Source organism: Perissodus microlepis, chromosome 12 (genome assembly GCF_051167445.1).
Source record: "Perissodus microlepis isolate ML-2025 ecotype Zambia chromosome 12, ASM5116744v1, whole genome shotgun sequence".
Classification (NCBI taxonomy): Eukaryota; Metazoa; Chordata; class Actinopteri; order Cichliformes; family Cichlidae; genus Perissodus; species Perissodus microlepis.
The window spans coordinates 6,771,764-6,793,104 of NC_140472.1; the positions used below are offsets into that span (position 1 = coordinate 6,771,764).

A 21,341-nucleotide genomic window follows, 5' to 3' on the forward strand; every position below is an offset into this window, starting at 1 on the left:
GGAGGTTTCTTCCTGTTAAAAGGGAGTTTTACTTGCCACTGCTACCAAGTGCTTGCTCATAGGGGGTCCTCTGAATGTTTTCTCTGTAGGGTCTTTTCAATATAAAGCACCTTGAGGTGACTATTGTTGTGATTTGGTGCTAAATGAATAAAATGAAATTGAAGAGTGGCATACATAAGAATAAATAAAAATCTTCATTTTCCTGGTACTCCATCCATTCATCTGTCTGCCATACTTACATATATTTTCTAAACCAATTCACTGCTGAAGGGGGGACCTGGAGCCTATACCAGCTGTCATGGAGTGAAACACCCAGAAAAAGTCTCCAGCCAATCACAGGGCCAACACACAACCATGCAGACAAGCACTCAGGCTAACAGTTGTACCAGTAGGTTCAATTTATAATCATAAGCTAACCTAACATGCATGTACCTGGACTGTCTCTTACTCTTGTAAGATATGGTAAATATGTTTGCAAGAAACAAAGCATATATAAACTATTAAGAACTAGGGCGATTGTGTTAACTGTATTGTATTAGCAGAATATAATTACTAATCCATCGACAATTTTTTATTGCAAGCTTCTCCGGAGTTCAAACACTGGGTTGGGGTCAAATCTGTCACACTTTTATCTTGTATGTTCTTTGGTGGGATATGTTTGGATGTTGTGACCTGAAAAGTATCTAACCTTAACTACCATTGATGGTTCATGAGGCTGTATGTCTCTTAGAAGGCATTATATTTTATATACTGACCACAACATAGCTTTGTATAAATTCCATTTAAAACGTGTAAATGCAGATACACATTTTCCACAGGTCTATATCTTATTTACTAAATCACTTCCCCTAATTGGTGTGCTGAATTTCCTTAAGTTGATTACATTTTTTTGAGAAACTGCTTGTTATCCACATTCAGTTTGAACTGCCGGGAAGAGCTACTGGTATAAACACAGAAAGTGGAAAGAAGCTACTTTGCAAGTCAACACTCTTCTCCGGTTGTGATCGAATGTGGAATATTAGGCAGGAATTCTCTTAAGAGCATCATTTATACAACAGAACAAACACTGCATGCTGACTGATCCATCTTTCCTATTTGTTCTTGTTCTCTCATGCTCCGATTGCAAATCATACATTCCATCTAACCAATCCTCCCCTTAGGATTAACCTCTGGAATGTCTGTAAGGCTGTATGTTTATGTAATATCCTCGAGCCATCTCTTGCTCGTTTTGCATTCATTCCTTAATAGCTGTAGAATAATAAATTTTTCATGTACATGTGATTTTTCATTTGTATTTTTCTCAGGAGCCTGGCTGGAAACACGTCGCTGGCAGGTTGAAGAAGAGGCTGCGTTGACTCCACACATGGCTTGTTTTTCGTGTGGGCCACGTGCCGTGGTCCAAAGTGGAGCAGGGGGGATGATGATGCCTGCCCTGCTGTCCAGCATGCAGTATAAACAAGGACTTAGAAACAGCAGCCTTTTAGTTTAATGCTACGTTCTGAAACTTATGACTCAGTGCTTGTCAGTACTTCAGTGTGCATTAAGAGCGGATCCCCTGTGGAGAGTAACTGTTGACCTCATTTCTCTTTATCTCTCACTTCCTCACGATTTTTGTCCTCGTTGTCACATATATTATCAGAATCAGAATCAAAATACTTTATTGATCCCTAGGGGAAATTATTTTGGTTACAGTGCTTCAGTATAAACAGTAACAAAGACAGACAATACACTAAGTAAGAAATAGACACAATATATACAATATATACATGACTTATATACATATAAGTCACTTATTGATGAATAGCTGAATAAGAGGAGAGCGTGTGCAAAAAGGGTGTAGCTATTGCAGTATACAGTGTGTTAAGTGGATGAGTTGTACTATTATGATGCGTTTCACGTGAGGTCAAGAGAGCCCATCTTAAAGGAGATGTGCTTCTTGTTTTCCCAGCTGATATTTGCTCCTATGCCAGCTTTCTCTGCAATCTGTCTTGGCTATATAGCATGTATACTTGCAAAGCCATCCAGAAGACTGAGTTTTCTTACTATACTGCTTTGAACCAGCCTAAAGCAGACACTTGCTCTCAGTTCCATATCCAAACTACCATGCTAAGCACTTTTAAACCTCCCTGAGCTCATAGAATTGCTGCAAGGCTCGGCTGATAGACTTCCTCTTATTGCGTCTAGGTCATTTCCTCTTTCTTTTAATTCACAGACTTATTGAAAAGGTTCACACTAAACACTTGTACATACGGCACTGTTAATAAGTCTTGACCCACTTGTTATTTCTTTCTGTTTCACTTCCAAGCAGCCAGAGTTTCTTCTCATTTTTGGAGGTTTGCTGGAGGTCTTTCAAACCTGCATATGCAGTCATTTTCAGACCAGTACCAGTACCTGACAATTATCTGATCGATTCACTCAAGCATAAAGAAAACACCTTACTCAAGGAACAAACTACTGATGTGTTGACACATAAAAGATAACTCAGTTGACCTATTTTAAATTGTACCTTTAGGCACTTTGTTACTAGTGGTCTGTTGGGAAAAAAACAACTATAATTATTCTGTTTTCTTTTCTTTAGTTGAGTCTACGAAAAACATAATATGAGAGGCATAAAATTATATTTTTGCAACAAGGAGAGTGTTATCAGCTCAAATCTTGTCATATCTTGGCATGATGTGCAGCGCTTCTTTAAAAATCTGAGGAAAGTTGAAAGTGGGAGACAGAAGTGGCAGAGCAAAACACTAGGGGTGCAACGATACACAAAATTCACGGTTCGGTTCGATACTTTGGTGTCACGGTTCGATATTTTTTCGATACAAAAAAATGTTCATGCCTTTTTAATTTGTCATTTATTAAATTTTCACAGCACATTCTGCACCACATCTCTGTGCGTTCATCATTTGTTTGAAGCCAGCTCACCTCCTGCAACTACTTTTCCGAGAATACGCGCTTCTTTTGTGGTTCGGACTCCTGACATTTCTTTGGAGGTGGAGGAACATCACAGTAATTGCTTAAAGGAGCTTGCTTCTTCGACATCTTTAAGAGTTCTAAACAAATGTCTGTCCTCCTCCTGAAAATCTTATGTACGCAAACACGCGTTGCAACTTCTTATCTTGTGCGCGTTTTTTATTTTGACAGCGAATGCGCACCTGCGGACCACTTATGTGCAGCCCTGGTTATTTAGCTCGTCATATTGCAGCCACAGAAATTCTTTTGTCCATGAAACCATAAAGCTGCACTTTCTTTTTGCCTTATAGTCTGATTTGTCATAACTTTTCCGTTTTGTGGTAAGCTTTTCTTTGGCTGTCACTTCTTCACCCTGACCTGTCTTATTTGGCTCAGCAGAACTAAAATATATATCCTGCTGCTTTTACACACGCACTCACATAACGCTCAGCGATTCTCTGCGCGATCAACCTCTCACATGTTTAAGCTTGCTGCGGGAGACTTCACTTGTCATGTTTGCATAGTAAGCTAACGATTGATAAGACGATGTCAGAGGAATTGGTGCGCAAATTATCATCACTCACCAATCAGTGCTGTCGCTCTCTATACACAGTTCGCGCGATTGCAAAGTGAAAGCAAAAAACAAGCGCAAATTCAAACGCGATTTCAATATGTCACATATTGACAGTGGCTCATCGATGCCAATGACATAATTACCCAGCTACATTTCCGAAAGAATGCAAAAGCATTGACATATATTTTTCCTTCCTACGATAGGCCGGCGGGCAGGGCAGAGATAGATTTTGGTAGCCCGACTGGAAAAATCGCTAGCCCCGGGACGTCGGGCTAGCAATTTTGCGAGCCCTGTATCTGATTGAGGAATCACTCATCTTTGGAAAAGAGAGTTTATTACAGAGAAATGGCTCTTTCCAAAATAAAAGCTATACTATACGCTTCTTCTGGGCTATATTCTCAGCAGCATATTAAACATATCAGGTCCCCAATGAGGAGAATCATGTGCTAACGGCTGTCTAAATGACTCGGGTAAAGTTTGTAGCATGCGTGCTTTTTGTTTTTGTCTGCTTCCACTTGTCTTTGCACTAGGATGATGTCGGTGTAAATGTGCAGTCATATTCGTTGTGTTCCCACTAGTGCTGTCAGCGTAAATCTCGTTGAAATGACGTTAACGCCACAACACGGCAAATCTCAGTTAACGAGCTACCGCGGATCGCCCCGTGCGTGGGGCTGGACGGCCAACATGTTAACAAGCTAACTGCGCTAACACACTAGCTCCCACCCATGTAATTGAGCATTGCGTGGCACATCCAACATACTGTTTTACTTTAGTCCATGACGCGCTTACCTTCAGGGTCATACGTCACATGAAAACCAAAATAGTTCCAAACGCCAGATCTGAATGAGGGTGGGGGAGGTTCAATTTGCCATGTTGCAAGGAGCTGTTGCATGTTGCTTCTGTCTCGCTAGCTTGCCCTGCGCTCAGTGAATCTGCGTTCGACTACTCCGCCTAGGCTGCACTGTCGAGCGCAGATCCACTGAGCGCTCAACACAGACAGCATCGTCAGAAGGAAAGTTGATAAAATAAATTAAAAATTTATTTTGTATTGTTCGATACATATGCGTACCGAACCGAAAGCACTGTATCGAACGGTTCAATATCGATACGAGTATCGTTGCACCCCTACAAAACACTATCCACAGCAGATAGACAGTATCTGTAGGCCATGTCCTTAAGAAAAAAAGGGGTGGGGGATGCAGGAAAGTCCAGAAATGACATGTGAGAGATACATTTGATCCCTCACTTGGTCCACCTGTTGTTCACTGAAGCCTTATTAGAAATGGTCTCATGTAAATAGAGGTGCATTATTTCCCCAAGTGACGTTTTCCCTTCTGTCTAAAGAGTGGGAGTAGGGCTGTCGAGAAGCTTTTCTTAATGAAAGGAAATAAGGAGAAAAGACTGAGATACATCACATTACACAAGAAGTAGACTGAAAATCTACTTGTTTCCTATAACTGACGTTTTCCCTTCTGTTTAAACAGTAAGAGAGCGGCAGTTAAGAAGCCATTCTTCAGGAACGGAAACAGGAAGAAAGGGCTGAAGTGTGCCAAGTTACACAAGAACTGGACTGAAATTCAGTAGCAATAAGTCTGGTGGAGTGACGAATCTAAATTTGAAATCGGGTGTTCAAATGGGCATCAGGTTCAACAGTGAATATCTACAGCCATCTGTAAAACTCAGTCATGGTTTGTGGCTGCTTTCGGCCAGTGGTGTTGAGAACCACCATGTGAAAACACTCGGGAAACAGTTGATTGGCAAAGCATTGAATTATCAGCATGACACTGATCTGGCAGACGCTGGCAATAGAATTAAAGCCTATCTGGGTAGAAAAACACACAGTGCAAGTATGTCAACTGTCACTATCAGGTCAGTAGATCGCGCCACAGCTCCTCTGATTTGCATGTCCCTGGACAAACTATGGAGGTTAAGTATAGATAAAAGTACTGTATGATTGTGTGTGTTACTGAGTGAATAAGCAGAAAGTGGCATAAAGATTGCTCAACTAGTAAGTAAATGTTCTTCAAAGGCCCGGAGAACTATTTCTGAAGACTACTTTAAGAAATTACAAGAAAGCTGCCGAAGAGAGTTGTGTTGTGTTGAAGAATAAAAGTAGTCACACCAGGCACTAACCATTTTCCTATTAAATCATAAGGAAACAATGGGTGGCTCGAGACTTTTGCACAGTACTGTCAACACCTTGAAGCTGTTATATTTGTTCTGCAGACAGAAACTGGCAGGAGTAGTCTGTGGAAGCTCTCAGTCGGCATTACTGTGGTCTAATAATTGTCCAGTGACTGTAAATAGAGGTGCATTATTTCCCATAAGTGACGTTTTCCTTTCTGTCTAAACAGAGATCCAGTTGTGTGATTGAAAGTGTCTGACCACCACTCTTTGGCTTTCAAAAATGAAAGAGTCATTTCTGGTTTCCATGTGTCTGCTTTACAAAAAAGGGATGTGCAGGGCTGTAAGTGCGACTACTCTGATGTCACTTGAAACTTCTTTGACCTTTGACCTACTTTTAATGAAACAAATAGATGAATAGAACAGAAGACACGAAGTGAGTTTATAATACATTAATGTAGACATAACATTTTTGCTTCCTGGTGTTGTAGAAATAAGCCAGCAGCGGCAACAGGTTCACTGGCAGGAAGTGGAGCGGATGTATCAGTAACTTGTGTTTGACAAGTTGTTGGCCAATGAGCATGAGTACTTTGACCAAAATGTACAAACTGCATTAAATGATCTATTCAGTATGACCTGAAATAAGTGACTAAGAAGACAGTCCCATCATGAATTTAATTACAAACTCACCAAAGTTTAACAGTCATTTTTCTATAGACTTCCATAGGCCAGGACGTCTTCCTGCAGCTATTGGCCTCAGTTGGCCAGTAAAAAGGAACTTCCGCACTGGCTTCACCGTTACAGGCTATGATTGGAGTCTCCACTGAAAGTGTTCTGCAATCAGACCCCTCTTGATTTATCTTGATTTATTATCTTGCAATAGCTGACTTGTTCATCAGTGCAGACTTGACTTGCGTGCTCCACCCTCTTGTGTCTCTGATATGACCTTGCCTTCCTGCTATGCTAACAATGGACCTACTGCCGACACATCCCAGTCATTTCCTTTACCTGGTGCCGGACCAAACGACATCAGCTCATACACTTCTTTGTCGTGCACGCCATGGGGTCAGCACACTTTTATCACATCTGAGGTGGAGAGGCAGACGGCAAGGGCACAAGGCTGTGGTTGTACTGGGGGAACACCGAGTATTTGAGTCAACACACTGAAGTACAGTTTGTTGTACAACTAGGTGAAATAGGGTGTGATTCACTCCAAGGAGATATTAAATGATTACTTATATTGATCATTTAATTTACAATATCTGATTGCATATCGAAATAATATCCAAGGCAAAGCACAGAGATAAACACCCACATACACTGCAACCTTTACCAGCTGACTCAGCGGAGGATGCAACTCACCCAGGCTCCTTCAGCTTGTTATGGATCTTTATTGAGTTGCCAGGTTTATGCAACAAGCAGGTTTTGGAGTGTTGGCGAAGTTATGCAACAACATATTATCTCAATTCATTTTTAGATTTATAGCACCACTTTACAGCAACAGTCATCTCAAGGCACTTTAAGGTGAGGAAAAGGCCCTACCATATTAGAAAAAAGAATCCTGATAATCAAATGATGTGTAAAATGAGCACTTGGCAAACATTGGGAGGAAGCGATTGAAGAGCTTACGGAGAACATATCATCTGAAGGAACGGCAAACAGGACAAAAAACAAAGAAGCTCAAACTGTCCCCGTTTACTTTACGTGTTTAATGTTCAAATCGTCTGAGATATTTGGCACATTTAGGCCAGATTACGCAGGAGGTGGAATATATCAATCTACATCCTCTGACTAACAACAGCATCATTATAAACAAAGAACTGGCCGTCTCCTTTTTGTGAGTCCGTTTTTTTAAATTTTTTTATTCTAAACATTGAGGCGTAAAGCGGAAACTGTATTGTGGGATGGTTTATTCATCACATCTTAAGAAGCAGACGGCCTCCAATGCAACAGGACATTATAATTCATCTAACTGAGTCACCCCGTGTTTACTGGTGCAGTGTTATGGAAACCCAGTCAAACCCTCTCGGTTTCCTCCCTGTCTCTCCACCTCCACTCGCTGACTCTTATTGTCCTTAAGGCTTCGCCATGGAGACAGTGAGCCATGTTAGCCCCTGCAAAGCTGTCTGCAGCAGTGCATCCTCACTCAGGAGTAAAGGGTGCGTGACCATACTGCCCTGTTTTGCAGCCTCTGCTCATGATAAACAGAAACTGAAACAGCGTATGCAGGGCATGTGTTTTATGGCTGTTTTTCCTCTTCGTACTGACTCTTGAGCTTTGAACTGTGCTCAGATTAGTCTGTCCTCATTCCTTTATTCATTAAGCTATACTGTTATGGTTTGTTTTGTATGTATGGGTAGAATTATTAAAAAAAGAAGCTGCACTCAAATTTTCATAAAACTAGGACAACAGGAATACTTGACCATGAACACCTTAAAGCCTGGGCAAAGGGTTTTAGGATTCAACACAAAGAAAAGAGATTGCAAATTAGAATTTGTACTTCCAGTGTTGGGCTGGGAGGTAGTAAAAACGTACATATTCTGGTACAATAGTGTTTGGTCCACTAGATGATGTATGTAACTAGGTCAAATGATCCTCTAAACGATTAGGTTTTATGCTATAAGAGCTTGAGAGGTCTGCAGCCTTATGATACCTAACATTAACAAAAGCAAAATAATGGTTGCACTAAAACTTTCCAATATCCTAAGTGCGAGTGTAAGAGCTGAGTTTGACTTATATATATATTATATATATAATATATTATTATATATATTATAGGCACTAATGTGTGGACTAATGACATTAGAAAACCAACCAGCTTATGGACGAGTGACCTCAGTACCATCCACCTTATCCAGTGATGCTTGGAATTGCAGGCTCAGTTCATGCTGCTGACTGGGGGAGCATCATGTGGATAGACGAAGAGGAGTTTTTGTCTCGGGCCCCTGTGGTGCAACCGGCCCTGAACCGAGCTGCAGCCGGATTGAACTGGCTCGGTGTAACGGTGCCTTGCATTGCCTAGGTGTCCATGTGGCCTCAATGCTCAGTCATCTAATCCGCATCTACTGTTACCGCCTGTGGCTCCAGTGCCCAGCAAGCTGTGAAACAAAAGGTGATGATTAAAAGAAAAGCTGGCAGAACGACCTGTGAAGACTTTTGGTGAAGATGGTGTTCATGTGATGCGTTTTGTATGTTTTAAATGAACATGACATAAAACCAGAGGAAGGTGGTTGAGTCACTATATCTGTTTTATAATTGAGACACTCTCCTGGACGTTACTGAGCACTTTGAGTGTTTTTATTTTTGGCTAAACAATTACCAGAATTGGCTTGTTTTTTAAATCCTCAGCAGGACCCCCTGCTTGCATACAGCACTTGCAACTGCGGCAAATTCTCTTATAATATCACTGTTTAAGTGTTACCATCATGACAACTAAGGTGCCAGTTACGTCTGAATAATGTGTGCTGGCTTCATGCCTCTGCACCACTCATCTAGATCTTTCACAAGCTGCCTTTGAAAGCGCACTTAAGGGGGATATGTTTACTGTTCCCTTAGTGCACACACACACACACACACACATGCACACACACACACACACACATACACACTAGTCCCCCAGAGACTCCCACTCTACCCCCCAATGTCCTTCCCTTCCTGTCACATCTTACATAAGCAGCTGCTTGCCAAACAGACAGGCTGGGTGTTTGCTGCCAGATTCCAGTAAGGTCCTACAGTCAGTTATAAACACAGGCCTGTGTTCTCCTATTGTAACCACAAAGCTGGAGCTTGGGGATTCATTATTTGTCATTATTACCAGCGCTTGTTATTGAGCTATATACACTAAGATGTCTTGACTCATTTACCAGCACTGACTTCTAAAACCTGCTTGCTTGTTTTCATTGCTATGAACAGCTGGGTTTATTTTTAGCAGAGCAGTAGAATTCACATGTTAGTTTTTTCTAAATACATTTGGTCGATTGTGAAGTTAAGGGTCAAACACTCTGGGCAGTCTTCTGATGAAACTGTAGCCGTATACTTTACATGTCTAAGGTCCAAATCGTCTGACATATTTGGTACATTTAGGCCGGATTACGCAGCAAGAACAGCAAACAAGAATTGATGCATTTACAAAACACTGCATGCCCATATTAGAGAAAAGCAAATGCCCCGTAACCTGGGATCATTTAGTATCTTTGACTTATCCAGGATTTAGTGTGTACACATGTTGACATCTCGGCTTCTTACGTCACCTACTGTTTCAACAAGCATCACTGTTCAACGATTTCCTAATCATGGATTTTTTTTAAGAATTATACATGATATTGATGAAATCATCATTGTTCTCAGCACGTTGTGATGCTAATATCTATATAATCTGCGCTCACTTTATGTAAACGAAGAAGGGAAAAACAATAAGGTATTTAAGCAAAATACGCTTCCTTCAGGAAAATACATTTATTTACTCGAAGAATTCTAATCTGTCATGTGGTAAACAGCCAGCTGCTTTGTATATGTCAGATTAGTTTATCTTAGATTAAACGTACCATGCAGAAAAATGGGGGAAACAATGTCTATCATTTCAGTAAACACTATTGCAAGTTCTTGTTTAGAAGACAGAAAAATGAAAAGAATGAAAATAAGTAGCAGGTTATAAGCGAGACATGAAGTCCAAACTGATATCAACCTGACAAAAAAGAACAAAGGAGATGGAAGATAAAAGAATCATGTTTAAAATGTAAACAAGCACTCCATTAGTCTTTTTGTTCTCAGCAGGAAGTCCTATCCTTGGAATTACCCCCTATTCTTTTCAGTGTTCATTTTCCTTTCAGATCTGCAGCTTTTTATAGATATTTTCTAATTCCTCAAAGCAATTTTGGCACTCACAACAACAATAACTGAAGATGCACTTTCCCTGAAACACACAGCAGAGACTCCTGAGCCAAACCAAGGGTGAATGACCTGACTAATGTATGTCAGAGACTCTACATAAATGATGAATGGAATTATTATGACATCATTTACAGGTTTATGGATGACCCTGAAGTCTTGAGTTTAGCGCTACATCGTCACCATCACTTTTCTTTTTTGAGTATGCATGCTAAGCTATCAACTAATGCTACCAAACATGCATCCATAGATTGTCCATAGATTCCACGCAATCAGGTAACTGTGAACCTACTAAACATTATGTAGATGAGACAACTATAAGTAAACAAACAAGTTTACACGCTCTCTGAGAGGAAGTCAGATACATTCATGACAAGCATCTTGCTCATTATGTTGAAAAAAATTGGCAAGTGAGGGCTGAAGATGGATGGTAACTGATGCTAACCTGACATCACATATCATTATGTTATCAGCAACTCCTCAAATTACATTGGACAGGATGTGAAGACCTACAAAAGTTGCTTATAATGCTTATCAGTATTTTGTGTCAAGATGGTTAACATGCCCCAGTTGCTGGACTGTGTCTGAAATCACTGGATCAAGTGGACCAAGGTCAGTTGCTCAGATATTTACCAGATTTTTATTACATTTTGATATTGACACATCTCTGTGCATTATCCCTTACTTTGTCAACAAGTCAACGAAGCTCATTTCTGAATAATGACAGGAATGACAGATTAATGATAGTGATACTGAGGTGAATTGTTGAAGATATCCGTATTTTTCCATCAGTAAGCACTCCCGTCAGCTCCTTTTCGCTGCAATGCTGTTACCGAAACTAGTTTTTGAAGTGGATCTAAAGTTGACAGACTCGCACTAGGCAAACAAACTTTCATGTGAAGTAAGAATGTAATCAAAGTGCTGATCAGAGGGAAGGTAGTTTAAAAGTGTTAGGACGCAAGAGTCCACAATATTAGCTTGTAACGTTTATGTTGTTGTTTAGGCATCTCTTGTTAGCTGTCCAGAAACAGGAGGGTTGCAGAATAAAGACACAATAAAGACACAGTAAAGACTTGCACAGGTCCTTTAAATCCAGAATCATAGAAGGAAGTCAAAAAACCCTTAGGATCTAAGCTGTAATTATCATGGCTGAGCTTTCTCTGCTTTTCCATTTTATGAAATTCTTTAAATAGTGTACCTGTAGATAAAGCACCTATTGCATGCATTATTGTATTTTCATTTGCAGATTTTCTGCAAATTCTGTTTATATCTTTTTTTTACTGTGTTTGGGAAAAAGCAAAAAATATATTTTTAAGACCTGCTTGTGTAATAAATACACAAACTAGTTTGTGTCTCTCACTAGTAAGCTGTTGTGCAATAATTACAAGGTTAGGAAGGTCAGTGATTTGACTCCTTCAGTCTAAAGTATCCTTGGGTAAGATACTGAACCTGAAGTCACCCCCAGTACATCCATTGGAGACGATATTTGTGTTTGCGTGTGCACATGTTAGAAAGTGCCTAGACATAGATAACTGTAGGAATGTGTACGTGATTGGGTGAATGATACTTGTATAAAGTGCTTTACGTTCTCAGATGTGTAGAAGAGTGCTATTTAAGTAGCAGTCTTGTTTAGATAGACTCAATAATTATCTGCATAAGTAGCATAGACTATAAAGCAATTAATGCAAGGCTACCTGCTGCATTGTGTAACCTTCATTTTGCATCCCAAACTGTGGTTATAAAATACTGCAGGAGTCTGGAGCATTTCAAAACTGAAGTTTGTGTAAATGTTCTTTGGTAACGCCAGACAGCTCATGCCAAAATAGGACAGTCCAATAAATCTGGAAGCTCTTCCAGAGATAGGAATTATCATATTATAATAACTATATTATAAAACAACCATAAACAAAGATAAGGGTGAAACACAGTAAAAGTGGTCCAATAGATAAGACTGATCACTAACTCTGTTACATAATTGCAAGGACTTCTGAGCGACTGCAAATTTTAACGTGCAATGAAGTGCCCTGTCTGTGACCTCCAGTCTGTTTGAGGGATGTTTCAGAGTCTAATTATGCACTTCAAGCTAAATCTTAAATGAGCAAAATACAAGGGAGTGAAACTGCTGTCTCCTGAGAACAGCTCTCCGTAGACAACATCTGAAAAAATGAAGAAGAAAAAAATGCTTTATACTTGGTTAAATTTAGTGAATCTTTTGTTATGATAAAACGTGAATGCTCGGGGTGGACAGGAGAGCAGGGTCAGCAGCACAAGGCTCCAGTTTCCGTCTAACTGCTGAAATCTTATTGTGCATTCCTTATCTGTTGCGCCTCTGGGACAGCTTTGGGGCCATAAATATGCCATTTCCAGTTCCATGTTTTTCCAGGGTGAGTGCAGCTATTCTCTGTCTCTGTGCCAGCTCCAGACAAGCATTTCTGGCTTATTGTTCAAAATCAGCAAACAATGTCAGTGCCACATGCCGGCCATACCATGCATAAGCTTTATTCCGCAAGAAAACACACACTTCCTGAGTCACTTGTACCCGAATGTGTTTTTCCATATAAGGCGCCATGTTGAGGGGACATTTTAGGGCAAATGTCAGTTTTTCAGCATAAAAACACCGGCTGCTATGACACTTGCTGTGTGTTTATAACGAGAGTTTTAAGTAGGGGAACGCCTCACAGCCTTATCAGCGCAACTCAGCCGGGCTGCGTTGGCCTCCAGTCACCTCCAGGCATAAACAGAGCTCAACAACCCTCTCATGTCAAGTCCAAAATGTAAGCACACTGCTAACTGGAAAAGGAAGATACAATCTGCTGTTGCAGTTTTTGGAACAAGTGAAAACCCATTTTTAGTTAATTGGAGTAAAGTTTGCTTTCAAAAATAGCACTTAAAAAAGTGTGTCTGTGTGGGGGTTTTTTGCAAACAGTTTAAATCTAACAGAGATTTATTTCAGCCAGACGACAGTCACATCACAACACTAAACACAGCACGAGGAAACGAACACTCACGCAGTGAACACATTCTCTCTGTGTTAGAACGCAAGCTAATAGTTCTAATTAATCCATTCCTGTTTTGCCCACTTTTACCTAGCGGCCAGCTGGGCCAACAAATTTACAGAAACAAATGACTCATGCACTAAGACAGATGGTTATTGTTGTATTTGCGTCCTACATTAGTGCTAAGATATATATTTGTGTTTTCTTTTGTTGATTGGTGACTTATTTTTATTTCTTCCTTTCTTTCTTTCTGTCTGTCTGTCTGTCTGTCTGTCTGTCTGTCTATCAAAGTAAGTAATAAAAATGAGCCAACTGGTGACCTTTCTGTATTATACTGATCCAAATTTAAAGAAGGAGTCATTCAGAATTTTCTCAGTGTCCCCTCAAGTAGGGTAACGTCATAATGAGCAGCCACTCATTAGTCCAGAATTACTTCCCCATTGCTATTTATGTTTGCCCTCAAGCAAAGGAAAGAATCTAAAACATCGCAATCAGACAACAACGTATTCACTGATACCCACATTCCTGCCATTTCCTCTAACAATGGAGATTCTGATGTTGTAAAAATGTAATGAGCAGAGGTTGTGTCAACTAAAATAAACTAATAAGACTCTTGAAGAAGAGGCAAGCGTCCCTCATTCAGACTGCTTTTATGAAATGAATTCCTTTTGTAAACAACCTTTGGCAGTATCACGGAGACACAGAGAGAACAGATACATCCACATCACCTGCACTAGCAGTGTTGCACAGAGAGATGAGAAATACACGGGCGGGTTAGGGGGGTTATGACCCCCGCAATAATTAGACCCAACCAATATAACCCCCGCAATAAAATTATGAATTATCTTGCATAAATAGGCTGTTGATTTTCTTTACTCATTTCAGCTATTACCAGCAAACTAGTTGCATGTTTAATCATCTAGGAATTTACCCAGATTGATTTAGACAGAGATCTTGACCCCCCCAATGTTCATCACAAAGTTGTGCCGATGGAGAAATACCAAGGCGAAAGAATTTCTTTAAGGAGACCCTTGTCAGTTATTGTGGCACACAGAATTCAGTTTTCATAACAGAGCATTTCTGTTAAGCAGTTAAGTTACTGTAATCAACAGGCCTTACAGATAAAGCACACAATGGTTTCATCAGGCTTCTCCCTGTGTGTGTGTGTGTGTGTGGAGTGCTTAGGGACTCTCTAATACGTTGGGCTCGGAGGGGCGGTGCGTCTGTTTGCTTCACAACTGCTGATGTCACCGACTGGGAGTGCGTCCCGGCAAACTCACACCCCACACTGCCTCCATAAATACCCTACCGCTCATGCTCAACGGCACTCACTCAGCCTAACGTTCAAGCCTGAGCCGCTCCACAGAAACAGTGCGTACCGAACAACTCCCCCTTACCGAGTTGGAGGGCCACAGCTGGAGCGGAGACACTATACTCTACAGACACAAAAAGCTAAGATGTCTTCCTACGTATCCTCTGAATGCCGCCGGGTCAGCCCATCCGTCCACGGCAACAAGTTCGACACGGCGCACCGCAAGAAAGCCGTGGCCAACATTTTCGAGAACGTCAACCAGGACGCGCTGATGAGGCTTTTCCAGAAAACGGGCGACATGAAGGCGGAGGAGAGAGTGAGGAGCATCTTCTCCTACACACAGGATCCGGAGGAGACGGCCCGGGCACTGATGGCTCTGAAGCAGCGAAAGAAGGACAAGTTCCTGCAGATTGCGGGTATGGTGCGGCAGATGTTCAAACTGCGCTGACTGTGTTTTAGCAGTTTCACCGCCTTTGTCTCTCTGTGTGTCGGCTCGTGTGTGAGCCGAATGTTGAGAACACTCCCGGTGTGTCTGGGCTGCTGCCGCAAGTGTGGCTCACCTGTCGCCTGGAGACGAGCGTCAGGTGCCGAAGGAAAAAAGAAAGCTCAGCCGGCGGCGTGCGGCGGCTGTCGCCTCATGGACGGAGGGGACAGCGCGGAGTCCTGCCCGGAGCGGGCTGGAGCGACATGAACTAAGTGGGAATATGAAGGGAATACATTTAAGTCTTCATGCAGACTTGAATTCACTGATGCACTCTTGTGGGTGCGTGACTGTACTGATGCAAATCGCTGTGCTGATCATGGCGCACAGCTGCAATGTGAGACTTCATGGTGCCCTGGAACCTGCCTGTATGAATGCCTATCCTGAATACATGCCTTGTCCCTCAGCTTTACTTTGTTGTACGACTACAAGTTATTAGTGGCCAATGTGTTATTGTCACCAACATGTCTCAGCACAATGAACTGCATTTATGAAAAGTTCCTTTTGTTTGTAATTTTATAAAATAAATTATTTTGTTGTATACTATAACTGAATCCTTGTTCATCTTTCTTACACGTGTCACACATGGTCTTTGGTAACCACCAATCAGGGCACATCAGGTCAACATTTGTGGCACATTAGATTTGTGGGCTTAACACTCTTATACTGCATTAGAGTATACATGGGGCATTTTAAGTGTTACAAAATAGTCTGGAGTCTACATGAAATACTTTTAGCTTTTTAAAAAAATGACATCACACTCAGAGCTTGACCTATGTGCTCAGCGTTAGTCACACACAGGGAAAACCCTCATGTCAGACACAATTCAAGTTACCATAGAAATGGGTAAATAATGATGTAAATGACCTTTGTCTTTGACGTTAAGTGCAGGTGGATAGATCACAGAGTAGTGTAACAGCTTGTGTGTGTAGAGTTGACTCATGTAATCTAGGATAGGGTTTATTTCTTAGTGAGCAAACAAAACAACCAAAAAAGACACTATCAGCACATTTCTACCTCTAATGTTCTTCACTGTGACACAGCAGAGGGCATTCAAAGAGGATAGAGTTACTCACGAGAGGATGTGGTTAACCTTCACTGGGTTTCCCTCACAGCTCTTTACCAGACCGGTGTAAACCAGTTTGGCTCAGGCTAGGATGGGAGGGTAGGGAGGTGAGCAGCTTTCTCCACACAGTGTATTTTACACTGGACTCTATTTAATCATGCAAGGCTTCTAGATAAGAGCTTGTCTAAGTAGCATTAGAGGGTTTAGATGAGTTGAGGGTTTGACTCCTCACCCTCTGATTCTTTATCTTCAAGTTAACCATAAATGGGCCCTTTATTAAGACAATCACCCACTCCATTAACATCCAAATTTCAAATCATTTTTGGTGGTTTTTATGTCTGTGGTCTATGGTAGGCCGTGTATGTAGGCTTAGCTGCAGACACACAGATCACTCTGCCTGCTAATCTCCCTGCTCTGATAGTCACTCTACCGGCTCAAACCAGTTCTCTGGGTTGTTTTTCATGACGACATCTTAGCTGCAGGCGCTTCTCGCATGTGCTTACAGTTAAGGGAAATGTCAGTATCAGTCACTCTAAGGTGTGGAGCTCTCAGGTGAGAAATCACCTGTGAGGGTGGAAAAAGGAGTGCTTTAAAATGACTCCTTTGCAGCTTGTAATGATAATACAGAAATGATGAAAAAATGTAATCGTATTAATCTGTACAATAAAGACATGTAATTGAAGTACATAAAGTTTTTTAATTTGACTGCTTAAGTCAATAAAACTAATGATGCTGATCAGAGTTATTATAGTTTTGTATTTTCTAATCCCTTGTTCAATTCATTCATTCATTTTGACTCTTTGTTTTTATTTGGTTTCCAGAGAGGATTTTCTTCTTTCAGATTAGTTTTTCTTGTTGGAAAATGTTTATTTTGGTTTAGTTTTATCATTTTCAGTGTTAGTTTTTAGTTTTATCAATTATTATTGTACAAAGAGCATATGTCAGAGACAAGTCTTAGCAAAATCAGTACCTGTACTATAATAAACAAAATAAACATAACTTTATAAGCAGCTGACTCAAAGGGCAAGCTCTAAATAAATCTATAACTAAACCAAACTAAAATATACTAAAACTGAGGATATTTCCTTTAGATATTTTAAATTTTATTTTAATTAGTTTTCCAAGTTTACTCAGTCATCTCACATGTGTTTTAGTCTAGTTTTTGTTTTTGTTTTATTTTATTTAACTGATTTTTAAAAAACATGTAGTTTTAACTTTTAGTTTACTTTTAATTTACTAAAATAACCTTGATTGAGTGAAAATGTTGTAGACATTAATTTATTTGGCAGTGAACTTAATTTAAAGTTTCCACAGCTAATGTTTTTAATAATGATATTGTATCATCATGAAGCAAAGTAACATTACATAACTAACTGCTTGTAGTGAGAAACCTACTGAGAATTATTGCTTAAATCAGCAGCTTTATGGAGGTTTACAGTGGATTTCAGCTCATTGTTCAGCTGGTCGAGCCCCAACATAATATTTTGGTTCACTCTCCGTTCTCATAGTGTCAGTTTTGGACGCAGCAGGCAACTGTTTTCAACAAAAACGCTGGAAAAACCCAGTTTGCAATATCTGCCAAGAACCAGAGAGCAGAGAGAAACACTTAGCAGCTTGCCGGTGAGTACAGAGGAGCATCAGATGAGATGGAAAATAATTAGTGTTTATCAAGAACCACAACTATTCATATATTAACACACTTATATATTGACATAATGGGAGATATCAGTGCTCACAGTTTAACTTGTCCTCTAAGCCTAAAGTGGCTAAAAAAAGTTTAGTATTCAAGGTTTATCTAACTTTATAAAAGCTCATAAGCTAAATAATCATTTTTGAATATACAACTATTAGTTTGTTTTTTTTTTAGTTTTTTTTTAAAAAAGAAAGTGGAATGTATCCTGTTTAATATCTGTTTGCTAAGTCTCCAGCTAGCAAGTTAGTTTAGCTTAGAAGACTTATTAGCACCATAGGCTTGCTAATCTGCTAAAGTACAACATGCCATTTCTAATGGCTTAAATAAAGAAAATATAAACAGTCAGTTATACTTTAGAGCTCACTTTCAGTGTATTTTAATGATTTTGAATGGAATCAGGCTCCTTTTTTTAAAGTGCCTATATGCTATGCTAAGCTAACTTCAGTAGTTTAAGGTTGAACGTCCAGTAGCTCCTGTCTTTTCATGTGACTGTGAATATATATATTTCTCAATATCACAAATAGGCAATAAATATTTCAAAATAAATATTCTTAAGTGGTATGTTTGTTTGTTTATTGTTCAGGTGAATTTATTACTTTATTACAGGTTGCAAATCATGCCATTTATTTTTTACTCTTTTATCTCACAGCTGTTCCTTTTGTTTATATCATGTATCTCACTGCAGGCTGCTCTTTGCCACCCCTTTTTTCCTTTTATGGCTGTTCAATTGTTAAGGAAAAGAAAGCTAAATATTCAAGGCAGTTGTCTTGGCTGTCTTTGCTGTGTTGGCAGAGGTGTGCGGGATTGAACACAGGCCTGTTGTCTCCCACCCTCTTCCTGCCTTTCATAGGCTTTAGAAATGGCCAGTGCTTTGATGTCAACAGACACTGTGGCAGACAGCATTTGAGCCTAGAGGACAGTAACCACAATGAGGGAGAGAGGGAGGAAGATACAGGGTGGAGGTGTGAGTGGCGAAGGGTCAGGGATACAATAATAAAAACATAGCAATATAAATCATAATATAACAATAGTTGACAAAAAAATCATCTGAATGTGAAAGGTGCCTGAATGAATCAAACACACACACACACACACACACACACACACACACACACACACACACACACACACACACACACACACACACACACACATATATGATGATTCAGCTTTAGAGCAGTCATGGTTTCTGGCCTTTGGGAATCTGTATTAATGTAAAGCTACATGACCACGTAAGGATCAACTAAATCATTTTGCCTGACAAAAAGAAAGACTTACTGCACCAGTTCTCCTTGTTTGGGCAGCCACAACAAGATTTGGCCCACTCTTCAGGGCTGAATGTAAGTATGCTGTAAACACAGCCTTTGGGTTTTAGATAAAGACTGAGAAAGAGGGAAGCGAAATGGAGCGGTGCAAGATTAGTGATTATATTGCAGGGAGTGGCAGTCAACTTGATTCCAGCGCAGACTGGTTCAAACCAAAGTCTGTGATGAGGAACTAAGCACGAGCTGTGCACAGGCTTAGGATTACTCAGCGTTTAGCTGGAAGATGAAGCCATAAAATCAGTGGCCCTCGATCTAAGTCGGCGTTTTGTTTGATGAACTGCGGAGGGCTGTGATACTTGGCCCGTCTCATATTAACAAAAGGCATCTGCTGATTCTAAATTTAGGTTGTTTTTTCTTTTAAAATCAACCAAGAGGCTGGAGCTTTTCAAAGAAATGCAACAGAAGACAGCATTTAAAATGATTATATATCTGGTTATAATGTTATTTTAAGAAGGTGTTTAGAAACAATAGTGAGGATTACTGCCAGACATGTGCAAGCACCTGCCGCAAGTTCTTAGGAAATGTATCTATTAATGTAATGTGTCTGTAATTCATCATCACACACGGATACTTCCTAGTGTCTCATCACTTTCAGGGAATTTCATCATTAGATATAAATGGCAGTTAGGCCCAATGTTACAATTAGAAGGAAGTTAGAGTAAAGAATCAGTTTCTGCTTAAAATGGGTTTGGTTTAAATTTGAAAATGCACTGCTGGGCCATCAGTACACCTCGGTGTTTTAGGCAGGAATACCCACAACATTTTGACTGTTGATAGAAAAATTCATACAGACATTCAACATTTGAATGGCTGCAGATGAATGTCTGCACTGACAAGCATAGTGCTTTAGCCCAATGGCTATTATTTTAATTTTTAGCCTCATTGTTGAGCATGATCATCTCAATATTTAGCTTAGCAGAGGCTGAGAAATCTTTTATGTGAAAAAAAGGCTTTTGTGAAATGTTACATTTTGACCTGACCTGTGATGAATTTTGTTGGCAGTGTCTATCACAGTTAGGCACTCATTCAGAGGATGAAAATAAATACATTTGTTTACTTAGGCAAGTGATTTTTTTTTAACACCTTGACTATGACAAGTTCCATCCCTCCAGTGACCAGTTGCCTGGTTTCAACAAAAAGTCCACTTATATAGGAATATATGTCAAAATTAGCCGACTTCACATGGATTCCAAGGCCTCAATGAGTTTCCTAAAGAATTTTTGCTCTTTTTAACTTTTATTCCACTTATACATCAATTCTACATTCCAACATATCCATGGTTCCAGTCATCATTTTGAAATAAAAACAGCCTGCTATGGATTTGGTATCCCTAATTCTTCTCTTAACATTGACCAACACAGAGGACTCTTTGTTGTTGATGCACTGCCCTATTTTCTGCCTCACTCATCAAAAGCGGCTGTTGACTGGCCATTAAGGACAAAGCACAGGTCAGCAGGTCACAGTGATGTAAGATACATCCAGGAAGAGGCTCAGATGTGTGAAAAGAAGAAGAATGAAGGAAAAGAATAGGAACCGACTGTCCGACAGTTTTCCTTGATGAGCTGGGTTGCCTGACTCAAAGCATTTCCTACGGGGGCCCTGTGTATGCTGGCATCATCCGGATTAGCTCATAATGGGAACACAAGAGAGACATACTGAAAATGAAACACATTCCTTGCCATCAAGCAAAGACTTCTGGAATTTGGCACATTTGTGGTCTGTGATTGTCTCTGCGTAGATGTCATCCACTCGGGAGTAGAGCTGCGCAGTTTGTGAGACCTCTTTGTTGTTTTTGGACGAGTTGTTGCATTGTACATTGTGCATGGTGCACATCGTGCCACAGCCTCACATCAACACTGAAACATGCTTTGCGTCAGCGATCTGCGTGGAAAGTGAATCCTGCCAATGGGATGGCACGCACAGCGGGACCACGCAGA

General features: G+C 40.3%; 1 protein-coding gene across 1 annotated transcript; it reads left to right on the plus strand.

Annotated features, from left to right (window-relative positions):
• Positions 1–14,834: 14,834 nt before the first annotated feature.
• Positions 14,835–15,869, plus strand: tcima (transcriptional and immune response regulator a). The gene has a single exon (XM_084947408.1). It carries the CDS (start codon positions 14,985–14,987, stop codon positions 15,285–15,287), a length of 303 nt encoding a protein of 100 aa, XP_084803534.1. The 5' UTR covers positions 14,835–14,984; the 3' UTR covers positions 15,288–15,869.
• Positions 15,870–21,341: the final 5,472 nt, after the last annotated feature.

Excerpts from the sequence above, each read along its gene's own strand:
- tcima (XM_084947408.1), top strand. The coding sequence starts at position 14,985 with ATGTCTTCCTACGTATCCTCTGAATGCCGCCGGGTCAGCCCATCCGTC.